At 41.0% G+C, this 17,898-nt stretch overlaps 2 protein-coding genes and 1 long non-coding RNA gene across 4 annotated transcripts in view; 1 reads left to right on the top strand and 2 right to left on the bottom strand.

The window, feature by feature from the left end:
- Window positions 1–531: 531 nt before the first annotated feature.
- Window positions 532–3,619, top strand: SMIM32 (small integral membrane protein 32). The gene is made up of 2 exons (XM_026858580.1): window positions 532–633; window positions 2,128–3,619. Exon 2 carries the CDS (start codon window positions 2,844–2,846, stop codon window positions 3,162–3,164), a length of 321 nt encoding a protein of 106 aa, XP_026714381.1. The 5' UTR covers window positions 532–633; window positions 2,128–2,843; the 3' UTR covers window positions 3,165–3,619.
- LOC113485445 lies at window positions 1,699–3,713 on the bottom strand. The gene is made up of 3 exons (XR_003399421.1): window positions 3,613–3,713; window positions 3,018–3,166; window positions 1,699–1,963 (listed from the first exon to the last, which is right to left on the bottom strand). It is a non-coding gene; the product is annotated as an uncharacterized LOC113485445 (long non-coding RNA).
- An 8,425-nt stretch (window positions 3,714–12,138) lies between these two features.
- The window catches only part of SMAD5 (SMAD family member 5), a 28,890-nt gene continuing 23,130 nt past the window's right edge, over window positions 12,139–17,898 (bottom strand). For both annotated transcript variants that reach the window (XM_026858207.1, XM_026858206.1), the window contains exons 6-7: window positions 17,163–17,419; window positions 12,139–16,238 (exon numbers count right to left, since the gene is read on the bottom strand). In XM_026858207.1, coding sequence (XP_026714008.1) covers window positions 16,095–16,238; window positions 17,163–17,419 — 401 coding nt within the window. In that variant the 3' untranslated portion in view covers window positions 12,139–16,094. The remainder of the gene's footprint in view (window positions 16,239–17,162; window positions 17,420–17,898) is intronic.

Raw genomic sequence — 17,898 nt, 5'->3', positions numbered from 1 at the left:
AGCGACACAAGGTCGTAGGGAGGCACTGACCTGGCAGAGCAAAGAGCCCGTTTGTCCCCTCCTGGCACTGAGGTGACTGTCCCACTGACGTGACCATCCCACCGACCTCCAGGGACGGGGCCCATGGCTCAGGGGAGGGGAGGGGGGTCGGGGGTGAGCACACGGCCACCGAGGAGCCACCTGAGCAGAGACCGTCTCCAACTCTGCCCAGTTTGACTCCGAGACACAGAGCAGAGCACCACGGGGCTGCCAAAACAACACTTTGTGCAGGGAGAAAACACACCCATGACTCAATATTCATGTGCATCCCCTACTGTTTTTTTCTCCCCTCTCATATTGTTGGTAACATTTGCAGAGAATCTGTTTATAACAAACTTTTTGCTAAAGTATGCAAAACATTAAAACTGTCCACACTATTTATAGGTCTCAGCCCCCAGATGCCGTCCTGCTTTTCCAACAGACTAATAAAGTCAATAAAGTAAATAAATAAAAAAGGATGCAAAGTTTGGTTAAACTCAAAAACAGTTCAGTGAGGAGAGCGCTGCAGATGGGATGGTCCTGGGAAGACATCCAGCCTTCCAGACATCCATGTTGTGCTGCTGCTCACAAACTCTTCAGTTTCGAGGAGACATGGTAGGTAAAACAGTTGCAAACTATATTAGTTTTTTTTTATGACTCTGTTGATTTTTCCAACCCCTGTGCTGGCTGCCTGCCTCGGTGTCCTGTTCTTTGAACCCACACAGAGTAAATAGGTGGAACTACTGCAGCTCTGAGGGCAGGAGACACGTCCCCAGGAGGAGCTTTAGGTACAGGCAGGGAGAGACCCTCCAGCCATCCTGGAGAGCAGCATGTGGAAGAGTCAGCTCACTCGGGCTGAAAGGGGAATGGGAGGGAAGAAAAAAGAAAATACAAAAAAAAAAAAAAAAAGAGAGAGAGAGAAACAAAAATCAAAAAGCGTTAAAGGAAGATCTCATGAATTCAAAAGGTCCCTCAAGACTTGGAGGTAAAGATGCAGGCAGTGGTTTTTCTGAGGACAGCTGCAGAAGGATGTGAACAGGGATGTGACAGCCTTTGGCCGCCCAGCAGAGCTGCTGGAGGCACCAGGGGTTTAACTGGGGCACCTGGAGCTTGGCAAGAGATGAAGAACACGCTAACCAGGGCCTCAGAGGGTGTTGCTCTCTAGCAGAGATTTTATTTTATTGAAATCTAACTGACCAGAAGACTTCTCCCCTCTTCATTCCCCCTCTCCCAGCAGAAACATTTATTATGTTAAGTGAAACGTTTAACCACCCGGGACTGTCGGCTGCAATATCTCATCATAAGTAGCTTTAACGTTTGCTTGGATCAGCACCCTGGGACTGGAGACAGTGTTTCACACTTTCCTCTGCCCAGTTGCCAATTGCTCCTCTCTCTTCCTTGCTCCTCTTGCCCCCAGCTCTGCCCCCTGCCCCTTTTTCAAGTTGCAGTGCGTTAAAATAAAAGTATTAACGGCGCTTATCTGATGCATGGGAGCGAGAGATTGCGAGAGGGAGCTGGCAAGCAGCCAGAAGCTAATAGCAGCATAAAAGCAATTTGATGGAAAAAAAAAAAATAAATTAACATGCTAATTGTCAGGCTGGAGAGGGTGCTGGGGATCATATAGAAGGGGAAAAAAAAAAACCCAAACCAAACCATAAGACATTTTCTGATGACTCTAGATTTTAACGATAAGGGTCTGAGGAAGAAAGAAAGGGTTTGATGCAATTTTCTTCTTTTTGTCCCATTCTCTGCTACCCTCCCCCAGTTCCAAACCTCTAGCCAGAGCCTCAGGGGATTTATCAGAAGATCTTTTCCTTTTTAGCATCGTGTCACTGCCAGATGCACCATGGGCTGCAGAGCGGTCGGCACCACCACGCAGTTCTCCCCTTCCCACGGTAGCCAGTGATGCTGCGGTGGAGCAGCAAGTGATGCTGCGGTGGAGCTTCTGTCAAGGGGAAAAAAAAAAAAAAAAAAAAAAATCGGCTGAGCTGAGGCTTCCAAAGAGCTAACCTCCCCCCTTCCCATTCACAGGGAGGCTTTTTTCGGTGTTTCTTTTTTAAACAAGGAGACATTGATCAATTTTTTTTTTTTTTTTAAATTATTTTCTAGTTTTTCTTCAAAGCAATCGAAAGGAGTGCCTGGACAGCTCAAGCAGAAAGCTCAGCCTCTTAACGCTGGCTCCACAGCGTGCCGTTAACTGGGATTAAGAAAGTCAACTAATCCTTCCCAGCCCCAGGATCTCAACAGCACGGAGCCTCCCGAGGCAGAGAACCGCGGCAGCAAATTCAGCAGGATCTCAAGGCAGCAGCCGCCTCTCCCCGCTGATGCCATTTAACCCCGGATTCGCGTGCATCCCACTTCTGAAAATCAGCTGGAAATCCACGGTGCTTTCCCTTCACGGACTGTGAGCGCTGCCAGCCAAAAGCCTTGGCTCCTCTCTGCCCGGCTCCTGGCACCGGAGCCCCTTCCCATGCGGGTGGAGGGGGGCTCCCAGCACACCCCCGGAGCCCCCAGCCCGTCCCGGCTGACCAGCAGATGATCCAACGCCTTTCCCCAAAAGAAGCGTGCTGGGGGGAACGAGGGCCAGGACACGAGGTACCTGTACCATTTTTGATTCATATTTGTGGATGAATGCTGTAAATATGAGCCAAGAAGATTTAAAAGAAAGTCACTGAGCCGTGCAAGTGAATTGATTTGCTTTTAGACAAAATGCGGCTGGTTTTCAGCCTCTTACAAGCAGGAACATTATTTCTTTCCTATGCCAAAGACTGACTGAGTTTGCTCTCCGGCTTTACTTCTATTGCGGAGGGAATTTAAGCAAGAACATGTATAGTGAATTACTAAATTCAACCAGTGCCACTGAAGCTCACCTAATCATTCAGACCAACACGCCCTACCTGAGCGGCACACCAAGACCTGTCAGCTCCTCCGCTTTTTACATGTCGACAGCCAGGGTGTTAAAAGAAGGGGAAATAAATAAGCCAGACCTGGTGACTTACATCATTCTGTTTTTCTTTCTGCTCTTGACTGTGACACTCATTGTGCTCTTCATAAACTGCCAGCTGAAAAATTCTTTTTTTGCAACTCTTCCTTATGACAGATCGCTCAGAGAGGCGAGGAGCCCGTGGAGGACACAAGCTGTCTGACACTAGAGAAAAAAAAAACCACACAACTATGTGTTACAACAGTAGCAGGCACCAGAAACCCTGTGCAATAAGGCGTTATTGCCATGTGTCAGTGAGTGGATGCGACCCTCTTTAGAGTAACAGGCTGCATCGCAGGGAAAGATTGCTGAAAAATATGCTGTATGCAAATCAGAATAGCTGTAAATAAAAAGCTCTGTTGTGAACTAAAGAGAAAATGCTTTAGCAAATTTATACAGTTTTGTGCAAAAAAAAAAAAAAATAAAAAAAAATTGCCCCATGATTCCAGATTAAGCTCTATATGTATGCAAATGTCATCATCCAGCCATTCAGTGTCCATACAAGGATATTTGCATTAACAACGATCTCTGATTTGGGCATCTGGTGGAGCTTGTTACCCACGTTTATGAAACCATAGCATCTAATGTAAAAAAAAACAGAGTATATTTACCTAAAGGCTCCACGCTGAGGATATGAGTTTACTTTCCAGACCCATTTCTCTCAACTGCTGCTGAAACTGCGTGGTAATGCAGTGGGAGTCCTGCCAGGCAGGAGGAGAAAACGAAAAATGTTTAAGACTTTTGATTGTGATTCTGTTAAGGGTGGGTTTTTTTGATGTTTTACTGCATCGTTGAACAGGTTTAAGTTACCAGATATGTGAAACACTAAATACCTAAGGAATTTGTTTTCATCTTCAGGCTACAAAGGAAATCATTTGCCATGGCATGAAACCAAAATAATCAGGATGGGGAGAAGGAAGGAGAGAAAATAAATATCATTAATAGTATGTAAACTAATGAAAGGGGAGAGCAGAGCGCTCTTGAGTTCAGTACACAAAGTAGATAACTCCTGAAAGCCATAAAACATAGTTTTACAGGAATAGTTGCTTTAACGCACAACGTTCCCACTCATTATATAAATCTAGAGCAATTAGAAGCATGCCTTAGCAATATGGTTTAATTCAACATTGATCACTGGCAAAAAAAAAAAAATAAAAAAATCACCATTATCAGCTATCTGATTTTGTTCAAAAAGCTTCTGCTTAACCTTGTTAGCTGACAGGCTATTTTATAGATGCTGATTTCCAGTAAACTTGCAGTTGCAGCACAATTCCAGACGAAACTGCACGAACCCCAGAACAGTATTTGTATTTCCCACAAACAGTGGGCAAAGGGCTTTTTTTTTTTTTTTTTTTTTTTTTTTTTTTTTGTTTTTTTTTTTTTTTTTTTTTTTTTTGGTCGTTTTTTTGACCCCAGTGTCTCAACGTACAACTGAATTGCAGCTATCCAGAAACGGAGTCCTAAACCTTATTTCTGCTCCAGTTTTTGCGAGCGGATCATCTACCAGAAGAATGGGGTTCAGGCGGTGTCAGCAGCTGTGCCCCTAAATCCATTCTTAACACGCTGAGTACAGCAGAGGTGCTGTGTGTATAGACCTACATAACTTATTTAATCCAAATGAGGAGATTTTACAATGCAATTATACACATACAGGCTTGCACTCAAGCACACGAAACGTGTATAGACAGGAGCCTGTCTTCAAGCTTTTTTGTTTTTTTTTTTTTAAACACAGAAATTGCAGTTGATAACACTTCCATGTCACTGTCTTGGTTACCATGTTTTATTATGCTCAAGTTAAACTACTATATAACAGGCTTAAATAGTGTTCTTTCTCGATAGGCGACCAATCTTTACCTCCTCTGAACCAATTTTAACTGGTGTAACTCCAAGTAATTAATGTAGAAAGTGAGAATAAATTCAAGTGTGGTTATCATCCGAGCCCTTTTTGAATAAATCAAGTTTTGTCAAATCAGGCATTTCTTAATTTATTTTTAAGTAACAACAGCTTGTTTTCAGCTACCAGCCACGAGTTTGGTCTAAGAATTCCTGCTGGCAAAAGCCTCAGAACCTGGTAAAGCACATGTTGCATTGCACCCTACTGTATTTCATTTAAATGTTCAAGAATAACCCCAGAATAATCCTATTTTTCTCCACAGGCTGACAGTTGGAGTAATACCCCCGATAAAACCATCATGCATAGAGTGCTAGCTGATTTACCGGGAAAGCTTTTATACGTGCATTGTGTTGCCCTTATCATTACCTGAGTAACTTCTGTTGCAGAAGAAGGTTCTATTAACGACATTTTAACCAATGTATGAAACACACATATAGAAAATATCTGATATATTCTCTTTTACCAGGCCCAAAATTCAAGCTGCCTATAAAATTCACTTCCCAACCACAGGCACGCCAGAGAGGGACCGATGGGCATTTATTCACTTCTTGTAACTGGTTTATTAGGTGCACGACACACGTGGGGTCCCAAATGTATATATACAGCATCCCTTCCCCTCACCTTCTGCCAGCCCCCAGCACAAATACACCATTCACCGGGCCTTTACAGCAAACTCTGCTTTCTCAATGTGCCTTTCAAAACAGTCTCTCGCCACTGGCAGCCCTGCCTGATGGCTGCTCTTCAAGGCAGGCTGGAGGTCGTTATGCTAAAACACAAAGAGGATGAGTGGAACACCAGAAATCTGGGACACGATGCTGGGAGAAGTGGGGTGGCCCCAGTTCAGAGAAGCTCTTAATTATAGGCTTTGCTTTTGAAAGATGAGCAGCTCCCAAAGCACTCTGGAGAGCATCCATACACTCAAACTACACGGCTATGTGCTCTGCTGAATCAGGACCTGCATGTTAAATAAGGTTTTAACTCTTTTTCCTCTGGGCCAAGGAAACAACTCATCACTTCCCCCTGGAAGCAGTGAGACCTTTTGCATCTGATGCCACCCTTCTGACAGATCATTATTCTTGTTCTATTTCAGTGTGGAGACTTTAATCCCTCCCTCCACAGACGGTTTTGAACCCAGCTGCCTGCACTGTTGGGTGCCTGTGGGGAGTTTGCCACAGCACTGGTAGGGAGTAACCCGTGAGGAGCTGCTGGTGTGATGCTCCTCTACAAGAGCACCCGACAGCTGGGAGCTTGTTCATCCCATTGCTCTGCCTAAACAGTGGGTTTATTAACATTTCAGGGACCAGGCAGGACTCCTCTTTCTTCTCACACTTCCTACCTGTAGATGGGTTGTTGGGGGCTTTACTATGGGCACTTGTCCTCCCGTATTTCCCTTTCCCCCAAGCAAAAACCAGGAACTGAGCATTTTCTGCACCTCATGCCACATGGTCATCACAACTGATTCCTGGAAAGGACTCATCTGTAGAACTCACCAGTCTATCCAACTACACAGCAAGGCAAAAGGCAAAGAATTAAATCCCAAAAGCTAAATATTTCACATCTGTTTGGGACGCCTTGGGCTCGTTAATACCCGGGTGATGCACAGCAAAGCAGAAAGCAAAGCTGTGCTGCAGGATCACGCTCTCCAAACCAGCGTCGAACCACAAGAGTCGCAGCAATTTGTAACTGCACTTGCTCTAATGAGGTTTTTTTTTCTAGTAGTATCTTCAAAAGAAATGAAAAGCCCTTATCCCAGGACACCACTTCAAAACAGGAATTGCCAAGACGAAGGCTCCTCTGCAACTCAGCTTCTGTTAAGAAAGAGAAAAGGCTGAGGACTTATGTAAAGCCGATAGCAAGTGCTAACAAGAGCAAGGGTTTAGTTACATTCCTGAGTCCTTCCCGTCCTTCCAAACTCAAAGAGTGATTTCAAAGAACGTCCAAAGAGGTCGAGTAGGGTCTGGGCCTTGATTTCCTAGTGACAAGCGGCTGCCCCTGACTCATCGCCAGGTCCGATCCCAGCAAACGTGTTGGGCAAGAGGTTTAGTTCTGCTCTGACCTTGGTCCTCGTTCTCCTAAACCAGAGATCCAGGAGCTTCATCCACCTGGTATTCAGAACATTTAAACCACTGGCCGATACATCAGACTGAGAAGATGAAAGGAAGACGCAGCTGGATTGCGTTCACAGTGCATTTGGCTTTAGGAAGTTGCTCCTTCCAAGCCTTTAGTCACAAGACCTTGAGCAAATACCAAAACTACAGGGACAAGCAAAGAAGTTTGATTTAAATCCGTTAATCCATACAGAAAGTCTCCCGGGCAGCAAGTTACACACACAGCCACATCTTTGCAAGTTTTTTTTCTTCCTCTCTTCCACATTTTTTCCCTCCTGACAACATCCAATTCCTCCCTGCAGGGCTGAGCATTTGCCCAGGCAGTGCCTGTAGTACCACCGGTGAATAATCTCCATGGACACAACCTAAACTTGCAGCTCCAGGTTTACCATACTATATTTACCCCTAATTTCTCACAGGAAACTTAAGGAGAATATAAAGAACTTTTAGAGTGAGACTGTTCACCTGCAATCTCACAGATCTCAGGAAAACTAGTCTGCATTTGGTTCTTACAGAAATGAACCCCTTTTATCTACTTTGCATTGTCTCCCAAGCTCCTCCAATGAAGCTCTAAAGTCGAAGTCACCCACACAGCTCAAAGCTTTCTCAAGAGGCTCATGAGTTTGCTGACAACAGTTTCTATATCTAAGAGACTTCAGAAAATGAGATTTTGCAGGACTGACAGGATTACACCACACTTCTTGTTTAGTCCTGGAAATAACCACGTTTGCAATAGTAGACAGGCAAATTCAAAATGAGAATGGAAAAAAGGCATTTATAAAGAACAAAATAAAACTGGCCTTAGAACAAAAGAGCTGTTAATTTTAAAAGCTTTTTTTTTTTTTTTTATCCAAGTATCTTACAGAAAGGACGAGTCCTGCAAGGACCAAACACAGAATGGCTGGAGACAACCCAACAGCTTCCCCCACCCTGAACCTCACCCCTCAAACACCTTCCCTCACATCTCCATGGGAGTGAAGTAGTTTTACAGGGTTTGTCTGGGGAGGATGGGGAGCTTTGATGACTAAGTAGGCTTATTTCTGACCACCAGCTTGAATTTTACTTTCTTTTACGAGAGTTAAGATTGATAAAAAAAAAAAAGATTTCACATTAATTTGCCAACATGTCTAAAAACTCCCCATCGTTTTGCCTTTGTGACTTTTAACCTGCTTTAGCTGTCCTACATCGCCTGCAGTGGGTACAGGCACCTAAAGCATTTCCACAACACCATCACTGATTCTGCAACCACCTCCCCACTCCGGAGCAGCCGGGCTCCTGGGAACTGGGAGCACCCCTTTGGTGGCAGCTTTATCCCATGCTGAAACCCACTCATACCTCGAAGCAGGAGACTGGTGGGCTCCGGTGACAGAGCCACACAGCTGCCTGTGACCACCCTCTAGATGTGCTGCTGCCTTCATGCTGCTGCTCTGCCTTCCAGTGTTGCTCCAGCAAGTACCATTCCAACAGCAATACAGAGCTTAATCAATTAAATACAGAACTGACTGGCCTGGCTTGTTTGAAGTTTCCCCAGTCACATACATTTAAAGGAAACGTGGCTAGCACAGCAAAAAAAATCTGGATAAAAGAGAATTTAACAATGTGTTCTTCTCATATCATTTTTCTATAGATCTGTCTTAATTTCTTGCACCAAAGTGAATACTTTCAGTGTTCTAGTATGACCACCACGCTCAGAAAACAGGACACTGTGATGCTGGCTTCTTGCCATCCCTAGAGGAGCACATAATTACCAATCCAAAAAAAAAAAAAAAAAAAAAAGTCTTGCCCAGCAAGGTATTTCCACTGGGATAGATTACCTGCGTCCAGTTTTTTGGAATGAACTTTTAGACTGGTTTTTTTTTTTTTTTTCATTTCAATGTTATCTGTTGTCAGCAGTTGCAACATTTTGCTTTTAACTGGACTCCCAAATGCCCTACAACCAGATTTACCAGCCAGTGAAACTGCAGCCTCAGACTTACCTTTAGAAGCAGAGAATTAAGAGAATCCCAAAGCATACCTTCCTTTGCATTTCCACTCAACTAGAATTTAAAGTGTTGCTTAAAGAAATATTTGTGCAGCATGCTTGAACATGTGGCCCTGAAAGGCAGTTACCAAGATCAATGTATTTTAAAATAATTCGATGCAAACTGCCTGGAAGTTGTAAAACACTGAAGCACCTATCACAGGGACTGTACGTGTTTGTGCTCAGGCTGTTTATTAAGGCTGGCTCCCTCTTTTTAATATAACTGTGCCCCAAGAACTCAGCCAGCCAGAGGATTCTTGTTCTGGATCTTGATGTCTAGTCCTTTGTGCTGCACTTTGGAGATCTCTCAGGATGGTCTGAGAGGAAAATGATGCTAAATGTAGAAACACAGGGCAAAAAAAACCCAGACTGGGTGTTTTAATCTTCCTGCAACAAATGGCCAGCATGTACTCAAGGCATGACATGACATATTCCTGTGTTTTGGAAAACCTGGGTGCACAGTCCCCTACACGTGGGCCAGGGACAACACCCACAATAGAGTTCTTCCAACTCACAGGAGCTGGAAAGTCATGGAAAAGAACTGGGACATAAGGGAGAAGCAGTAAGACATCACCACTCCAAAATTATTGTCCTTTCAGTGGCTTTGGTGATGGTTCTATGCTGTGGGGATTAATATGTTTTGTTTTCTTCCCCTTCAAAATTTAGTTTCTACTTTGACTTCTGCTGTTCTCACAGCACACTAGGAAGCCTGGGGACAGACACTAGACAGCTTGCACAAGTCTCCACTCTGCAGCTTGTGTAGGCTTCATTTTTCAGTCTAGGTAAGCCACTTTCCAACACGCAGCTTTTCTTCTGCTTGGCTACTGAATTTGCAAGTGGTTGGAGTGAGAATTCACACTACAGACCTACAGGCAGCCATCTCTGCTGCGCCTGTACGATAAAAATACACAGGATGACATTTCTTTACTTCAAAGTTTATACACAGATGTCCAAAACTAAGGGGAATGATTATTTCTGTTCAGTTACCAACCCAAAATGCTGACACTGGCTGACTACAGAAGCCTAACCCTAAGCCAATTCTCTTGCCAGTCAATAATTGAGCATTAAGATGAGGCAGTATCTAAAAACGTGTAACTGAGTAGCTGACAATTCGCAGGTACTCTGGGACTTTTTCACAAATGCCTCAGTGCACACACAGAAGATGACAGCTTGCTCTACATCCTAAATCAGATTAACAGTGTTTTAAGATTTTAAGGGAAACTGGAGCCAGTATCACTAAGCGTAGTCCAATGTGAGGTTTTTTTATGCTACCAGTGTCTGGAAAACAAAAGCTCTAAGTCATATAGGCCAAAATACTCAATTTATCAAGTTAAATGGAGTCAGCATTACCATGATACCAAGTGTTTAGCTCAGGAGAGCTACATGGAAATGCCTGATTTAATGCACTGACTTGACACTCCAATCACCAATGTCCTCGGACCTGAATATCTGTAATAAAAATAGTTACCCATGTTTTCCTAACTTCTATGAAACAGTTTTTCTAGACGAGTAGGATTTCTTGGGATGATGTCAGAGAAGGCACAGTCCTTGGCTGCAACTGGGCAGGAAGCACGCCAAGACAAGGCAGATTCCTCTTGGCACAGGAGACAGGACACCCAACATCTAATTAAACGCCAGGGAGATAATCGCTTTTTACGTAGCAGAGAAGAGAAGTAGCCTCTGACTCATTTAACACACAATGCAGGTTGGAGTGGGGGTGGAAGAGGTGTTTTGCCCACAGCTTTTTTTTTTTTTTTCTGCTGAAAAACTCATAAATGAACAATTCATTTCACAGGTTACTTTGGCTAGCTACTCAGAGATGTAATTATCAACTGTTACTATACCTCTAAATTCTCCTCCAGAGAGAAAGACTAGCAAGACCAAAAAAAATTATTCAGTTCTATAAAGATAATGATTTAGACCCTCTAATAACCAAGATTTTGTTTGTTTGGTTTTTCCTTACATAGAAAGCTATTAAGACAAGTCTATGTAAAGTTTCTGGAAAGCTAACAGCACTTACTTTGAGATGTTACTCACAAATTAAGACTGTATCATGTAGGTAATGCCATCATCGTGAATCTTCTGGGAACTTTACACGGCAACCATTGTTTTGGAAGCAAAAGCTTCCAAACAGTATCAGGAGATATATTAAAAAGAAATTACTACCCGAGTGACCCAATCCTTCTTAGTATAGTGCACTTGCACATTCAGAGGAAAAAAAAACTATTGAAGAGATGAGAGAACTTGATGGAATATCACTGCAAGGTGGCAGCCTGCTAGCCAAATTAAATCCCAAAGTAGGAAGCATAGACAAGATCAAGCAGTATCAACACTTTAGTTTCAGTTTTATACTAAACAAATAATTTGTCCTTTTAGTTCTCCTGTGGAATTGGATTCAGTATTTTTGTACTCATCCTGCCAAAAAAAAAAAAAAAAAAATTTAATTTGTGCACACCACCAATTACTATTTCAACCTCTGTTTCTGTAGTAGCTTGGTAAACAAGGGAAAAGTTTTCTTCCCCTCAAGTTTAAAAGGCTAGTAGACAGTAAAAGAACAGCTCACTAAACTCCTAAATGTCCATTTCATTGGAAGAGAACTTGGGTTTCAAGAGATATTCAAACAGCCTTCCTTCCAGTGAAGAGGCAATCGGTCATCAGGTTAAAGATCTATACATTCAGACACGATGACAGCTTTTAAAAGAGTTATGGTCAGCCACAACGGTAAAAAACTAAACCCCAACCACCCCCAACACAATCAGTGTTGCTGAAGTCTTATATTTAGATTGACATTTTTTATGCTACTGATTTAACTATTTTTGTAAATACCAAAAAATTGATACGGTTCTAGCTGGCTGCATTCTACAAGAAAAAAAGCACTCAAATGAAATGATGTAGTCTCTCCTTCAGAGCACTGCAGCTTCTGCATTGCCAAAAAGCAACAGAAAAGTATTTTTAAAATTACAATATTACATTTGTATGCGGAGGAATATGTACATGGTAAGGCATCAGCATCAAGAGCTACAAGAACTCATAAATCAACCCTTGTAAACAAATATTTGAGACATACTGAATTGCAGATAAAGGAAATCAGGAAATTCTGTGGGTTTTTTTGTTTTGTTTATTGAAATACGAGCAGCAGTATGCAAAAAATATCTTTAAAAACATAACATAGCAAAACCTAATAATTTTAAAATTAACAAAATAAAAAGATGTTTAGAGTTAAATGAAAAAACTCATTGCTAGAACTGTGTTTCCTACAATGTAAACAGAAGCATAAAGGTTATGCTTGCAACAAACACAGAAGCAGGTTTATGGAGCAGCACAATAAAGCAACATTATGTTGTAATCTGATGGTTTGGTCTATTGATTTGAATTCAGAATGGGTTACCTTCCTAAACAGAAACTTCACAACTACAAAAAAAAAAGTTAGTCACATGTTCGTTTTTTGAAGCAAAACATTTACAAAATGGTCTGGTTTGTGGGTTGTTTTTAGTTTTTTTTTTCCTAAAAACCATCACTAGCAACACACTTTGGGCAACTAAAACAATTTCCTGAAAAAATAAAAAAAAATAATTTCAAGCTAGGGAGAAAGCTTGACACATTTTAGTGTTCTCCAGACTTACACTGCAAGTGTATCTGCCCAAGAATTGACAACTTTCACACTGTAATACTGGGGTGGGGGGGAAATCATAGCTTCAAGCCAAACCTGAAATAATTCCAATATTTTAAAGAATTCTATACCAAATCATAACACGTGGGCTGATTCATCATTCTTTTGAACAACGGGCTGTTCTGTTAGATTTGTCTCTCATCAGTCACTCATACTAGAAAGTTTTATTTTGGTCCTATAGATACTATAACCCAATGTCATCCTTTGTGTACAACTACATCATGCCTAATTGCATTTAAACGAACGTAATACTTACGCAAGGCACTGGATTGACTGCCAGCAAGACTGAAGTCCTCTGAGGAGGAATATCCAAGCTACTATCTTATCTTAGTGACTATAAAAGCAAACCCAGAAAGAACTTCAGTATATGCCTGTTGTAGGCTCTTTGCTGGTATTGCCAAAGCTGTTAGTTAATGCTGTGGTTGGTGCAAAGTAGAAAGATGCCCAAGAGGAAAATTCTTACGCTACAAAAGCCAAAAGAGTTTTCACTGATGAATAACCGTCTAAGCTGGGCTACACTGGGAAGGTTCCATCTTCTACTACCACACTACTGGCTGATTCAATTTCTCCATCTAGACCAAGAAGTGACTTAAACACAAGTATGCTGCGAGAGAAGCAGCACTCTCTGCTATCACTACACTTAAATCATCGTTAGGGCCACGCAGTTCTCATCCAATCCCTCCGTGCACTGATAACTGCATTTTGTATCAGCAGCACAGATAAGCTAAACATGATTGCAAACACCATGAACCAGTAGCACACAAAATTTGCTAACTAGAAAGCTCTCAAAAAGTCCTACTTAAAAGGAACAGAAGAGTTGAACACAGACAAATCTTACTGGGTCTGCTCCTGCAAGGCTACCCTGGCAAAATCAGCAGTCACAAGGATAACCCCAGCACTGCATATATTAGAGTTCAAGAATATGTACGCAAGCAGAAAAATGCCACAGTACTTTAGTACTTAATGACAGCATCACAAGTGGGTTAACTGGATATTATTGCAGAAATTATGGTTCAGTGCATGGGTAGCCCATCTAACCACAATACTAGCACTAAGCACCAGCTCTGGCTCACAAACACCCACTTCAGCACCCATTCTTGAGTCATTTAGTTGGCCACATCTAAGCATACAAGTGAACAGAGATGAAGCCAGGTGAAAAACATTTTGGATAAAGTAAAATCTTGTACCTACAGCTGAGATCTCTCCTTAATCCAACGTGCCACGACATTTATTATATATAAAGCTAGTCAAGAAAAAAAAAAAAAAGATCCTGTAGTGTCAAAATACATATTCAGCAACTCGACAAAAGTCAGGCCTGGGGAGAAGAAAACAGAAGCCTGATCCTGTGGCCAACTGACTTTGCATCTTATTCGATCAAAAGGACCATCTGTGGGTTGCAGTTCCAAAGAATGAAAGAGAAGACACCAAAGGTGAGCGGCAAACAATGCAATTCCCCTTCTCCTGAAGATGCACTTGTTTTTAAAACACACTGGGGAAACTGCTTTAAAAAAAACCCAAGAAAACAAACCACCAAGTAATACAGAAATTCCTGTACAAGAGAACATTAGGGTTCTGCAGAAGTGTTACAGTTTATTCCTTTAAGGCATTTCATAAACATTTTAATGACACGTAAACAGTTTTATTCCTTTAAGATCATTTGCTACTTAGGTACCATATGATGCATGATTTCCACACTTGAGCAGAAACTGTCATTCAATAGAGAACACAAGTTGTGTAAGCAATCAGTGTCTCAGGATTGCAGTAATTAACTGCAACACATCTTTTCAGAAGTATTTGCATTTTAGAGTTTTCAGCCTCTCCCCCAAACACTGAACCCTTTTCTGAAGAAGTGTTCAGGAAAGAGAAAAAGGATGGTGAGAAGTTAAAACATACAACAGGTCTTTTTCTGCATGCAAAGAAATTCTGTATATAATTCACTTCTGATTCTCTTAAGAGTATTTCTTTCAGTCTCCTTTTTTATTAAAGGGGAAAAATATGCATCTGTTATTTAACTGATTTCTTTTAGTGTTTAGTACAGTGTTTAAATTCTCTACTGAGTAATACAACAGCACAGGCAACAGGATTCCTTACATGTGAGAGAAATTTCATCATCATATCAATGCAGTCCTTCAATCCCACAAAGCTGCCACCTACAGTTAAAAGTCTTCTGATTGAACACCTGCCATCAGGGACAGGATCAAGACCACTGTTTCATGTAGACTACAAAGAAGTGATTACTTTTGGTCATTACCAACAAGTCTGTATTAAATTACATGATCTGGAAGTAAAAGCTTCTGCATTCAGTTACTTATTTGCTAAGCCACTCACAGTCTTCAAAGAGACTCAAACTCATACTGAAAGTGAATTAAATACAGTGTAATCACTAATACTGCGTAATGTCTACTGAGAGATTAAAAAGGCCTAACACAGATCAATTCCAGACAGGTAAAATAAACAGCTAGAACACCAAAAAAGAAAACAAAAAACTTATTCCTTCCAAAAAGTAGTAAGCACTGCCATTTACAAATAGTAGTGTTTATGTTAAAATAGAGAAGGGTACCTAGAAAGAAATAGCCTTGGCAACCAAATCCAAACGGCATGAGTGTAAATCAAAGCAAAACAAGAATTACTACTCCAGAAACGTGCAAAATGTTTACCTTGTATCAATTACTATTTAAAACGGTGGTTAAAAGATATTACAAAACTGAAGTGGGAAAAGGCTAAGAACTGCTATTCTGCATTAATATACAGTGTGTTTATGACAGCATTTTCCAATAGACAATACAAGTGTTTTTACACCACTCCAATATTTGTAAAAAGTATATTTCATGTGTACACTTAAACAAAAAATTAAAAAAAAAAAAAAAAAAAAAATCACATTGTCCAATCTGAGGCAAATTAGCCTTAATAAAGTCTAATTTTGCTTATGACAGATGTCAACCTTAAGATGTTTAACAACTATGCTAAAAATACAGCTTGCAAGCTGGAGCTGCACATGTTCAAAGAGTTTCAGAAACGTTAAAAAAAATCCCAAACTATGATATGTATTTATTTTCTGAAGTCAGTCTTTATAATTCTTGTCCCTATAGGACAAAAAGAAAAAATTTTCCAGTTAAGACATATGCCTGTTTAAGTTCTAGGGGAAGGAGGGGAAAAGTGTTCTGAATTTTTCAATAGACTTTTTTTCCCTTAGGGCTCAGCTGTCACTTAAGCATCACAAGAACAAATTGAAATGTAAAACTGATTAGCTATACACAATGGAATTGGTCACAAAGGGATTTAAAAAAAAAAAGTTAAACCGTAAGATCCATTCTCCATATAGCTCACAGTATCCACACTGGAAGTTTCTCTAGAATTAGAATAAGTTCGCTAAAAATAAGGCTGAAGATAGAATTTCAGCACTATGAAACAGATGAAATGGGATTAAGAGGAGAACCCATTTGTGTAAGTACTTTATCCAGCCACTGGAGGGGCCCATGAAGATGAATTTCTATCCAGCATGGGGTGCTTGTGACATCTTGTCGGTGATATTCAGCTCCCCAACCCTACAAAAAAAGAACAAAATATTATCAGTGAAGCTGAGGACATGCTTGTCTTTCTAATTAACTGTACTAACGAGAAGCAGGAACTTAACTGAAGGTAACTCACCATCTAGCAAGTTTTATCTAAAGAAAAAAAAAAAATGAGGTTGGCAAGGAGTGGGAGGGGAGTTGCACCTGGAAGCCTGAGCCAAATTTTTTTCTGCTACAGACTTGGAGTGTTGGCAGCAGCTCCTCTGTGGAGCACGCTGCTGACTCAGGAATGACTCCTGGCTACAGCCACATCCCTTCTCCGAACCTCTCTCCTGCTTCCTATCCACCACACTCTCAAACTGAGTAGTACTGATCATAATTGACAAAATAAGCAAGGTATCTTTCGGACAAGACACAAAAAAACCCTCCTGGAAGGCCCAAGTCTGGACTCCATGCTAAATCCGAAATGGACAGCCTCTGGATTAAATGTTAAAAACACTACTGTGAGAACAACAACACAGTTTGACTGCGCAAATTCAAATCGATCTATTTTTACAAAAATATTTATCTCCTTGAAGGAGCTGCAATTTCTTCTGCAATCACTTATGCTCTTGTCTACTACATCCTTTAAGTGGTCTTGTTTACTTTGTTCCTTCAAATTTAGAGCATGAGCTCAAATCTCCTTTAATAAAATTACAGCAACCACAATGATTAAATCCCTGTCCTGAAAACTGAAGTAATCAAATACATAGATTGCTGTATTGAGTGATGCCTATGCTTTTTCCTTTCTTGCATTGATTTCCCTCTCCCCAAATTAACCATTTTCAACATACTTATTGCTGAAAAGAACCACATCAGGTCAGAATAGCTTTGCTACATCGTTACAGGGCTAATATAATTACTGCTGAGTACCCAAATCCACAATAAATTTAAGTGCCCTCAAAATAATTCCTTTACCTTTACAAAACTCATTCGAATGGTGCACATTTTGGTGAGCTCATATACTGCTTCAAATCCATGGTTGACAGACTGAGCTAAAAGCTGAGCGAACTCCTGATTGTTAAAAATTTTCAGACTGCATCCACTAGGAATCTTGCATACAGTCGTCGGATGAAAGCCATGGTGGTAGTTGCAGTTCCTGCTCTGTACAAATATGCTGCTATCGCTTAAACACTCAGCATAGACTTCCCCACCAACGTAGTAGAGATGAACTCCTTGAAAACAAAGATAAAAATGTTTCGAATTATTTTTTCCAAAAATACAATAGTTAAAACAACTCCCTCAGAGTTGATAAAGTAAATCAGAGATGAAGAAGTAAATTTTCTGTCTGAGGAGCTTTGCAGAAAAGCTCTTTTGCCCACACTATAACATACTTTCTCATTTCAAATACTGTAGGCTTCATTATACACGAGCCACTAGATGGCCGTCTCTCATCAATTACAGAACAGCATTGAAAAGCTACTTCCACACGTCAACAGTTATTTCAAACTATTTCTTTTCCTAGAAAACTTACCTGAATTTTAAAACTCCAGTTTTAGAAAACTGGTAGCTTCTGCCTGTGGCAATTCCAACAACAATAAAAGTGTCCTGGGAGAAGGGGCAGTGCTAGACATGAATGAGAAAGTATATCCACAATCTGCTCTGATTTGCAGTGTATTTTATCAAGCAAAAGGAAAGGTAAGTCCAATTAGGT

This window comes from Athene cunicularia (assembly GCF_003259725.1).
Source record: "Athene cunicularia isolate RWA chromosome 13 unlocalized genomic scaffold, athCun1 chr13_part1, whole genome shotgun sequence".
NCBI lineage: Eukaryota > Metazoa > Chordata > Aves > Strigiformes > Strigidae > Athene > Athene cunicularia.
Note: the sequence above shows the minus strand (reverse complement) of the source record. Positions and strands in the feature narration are given on the sequence as shown.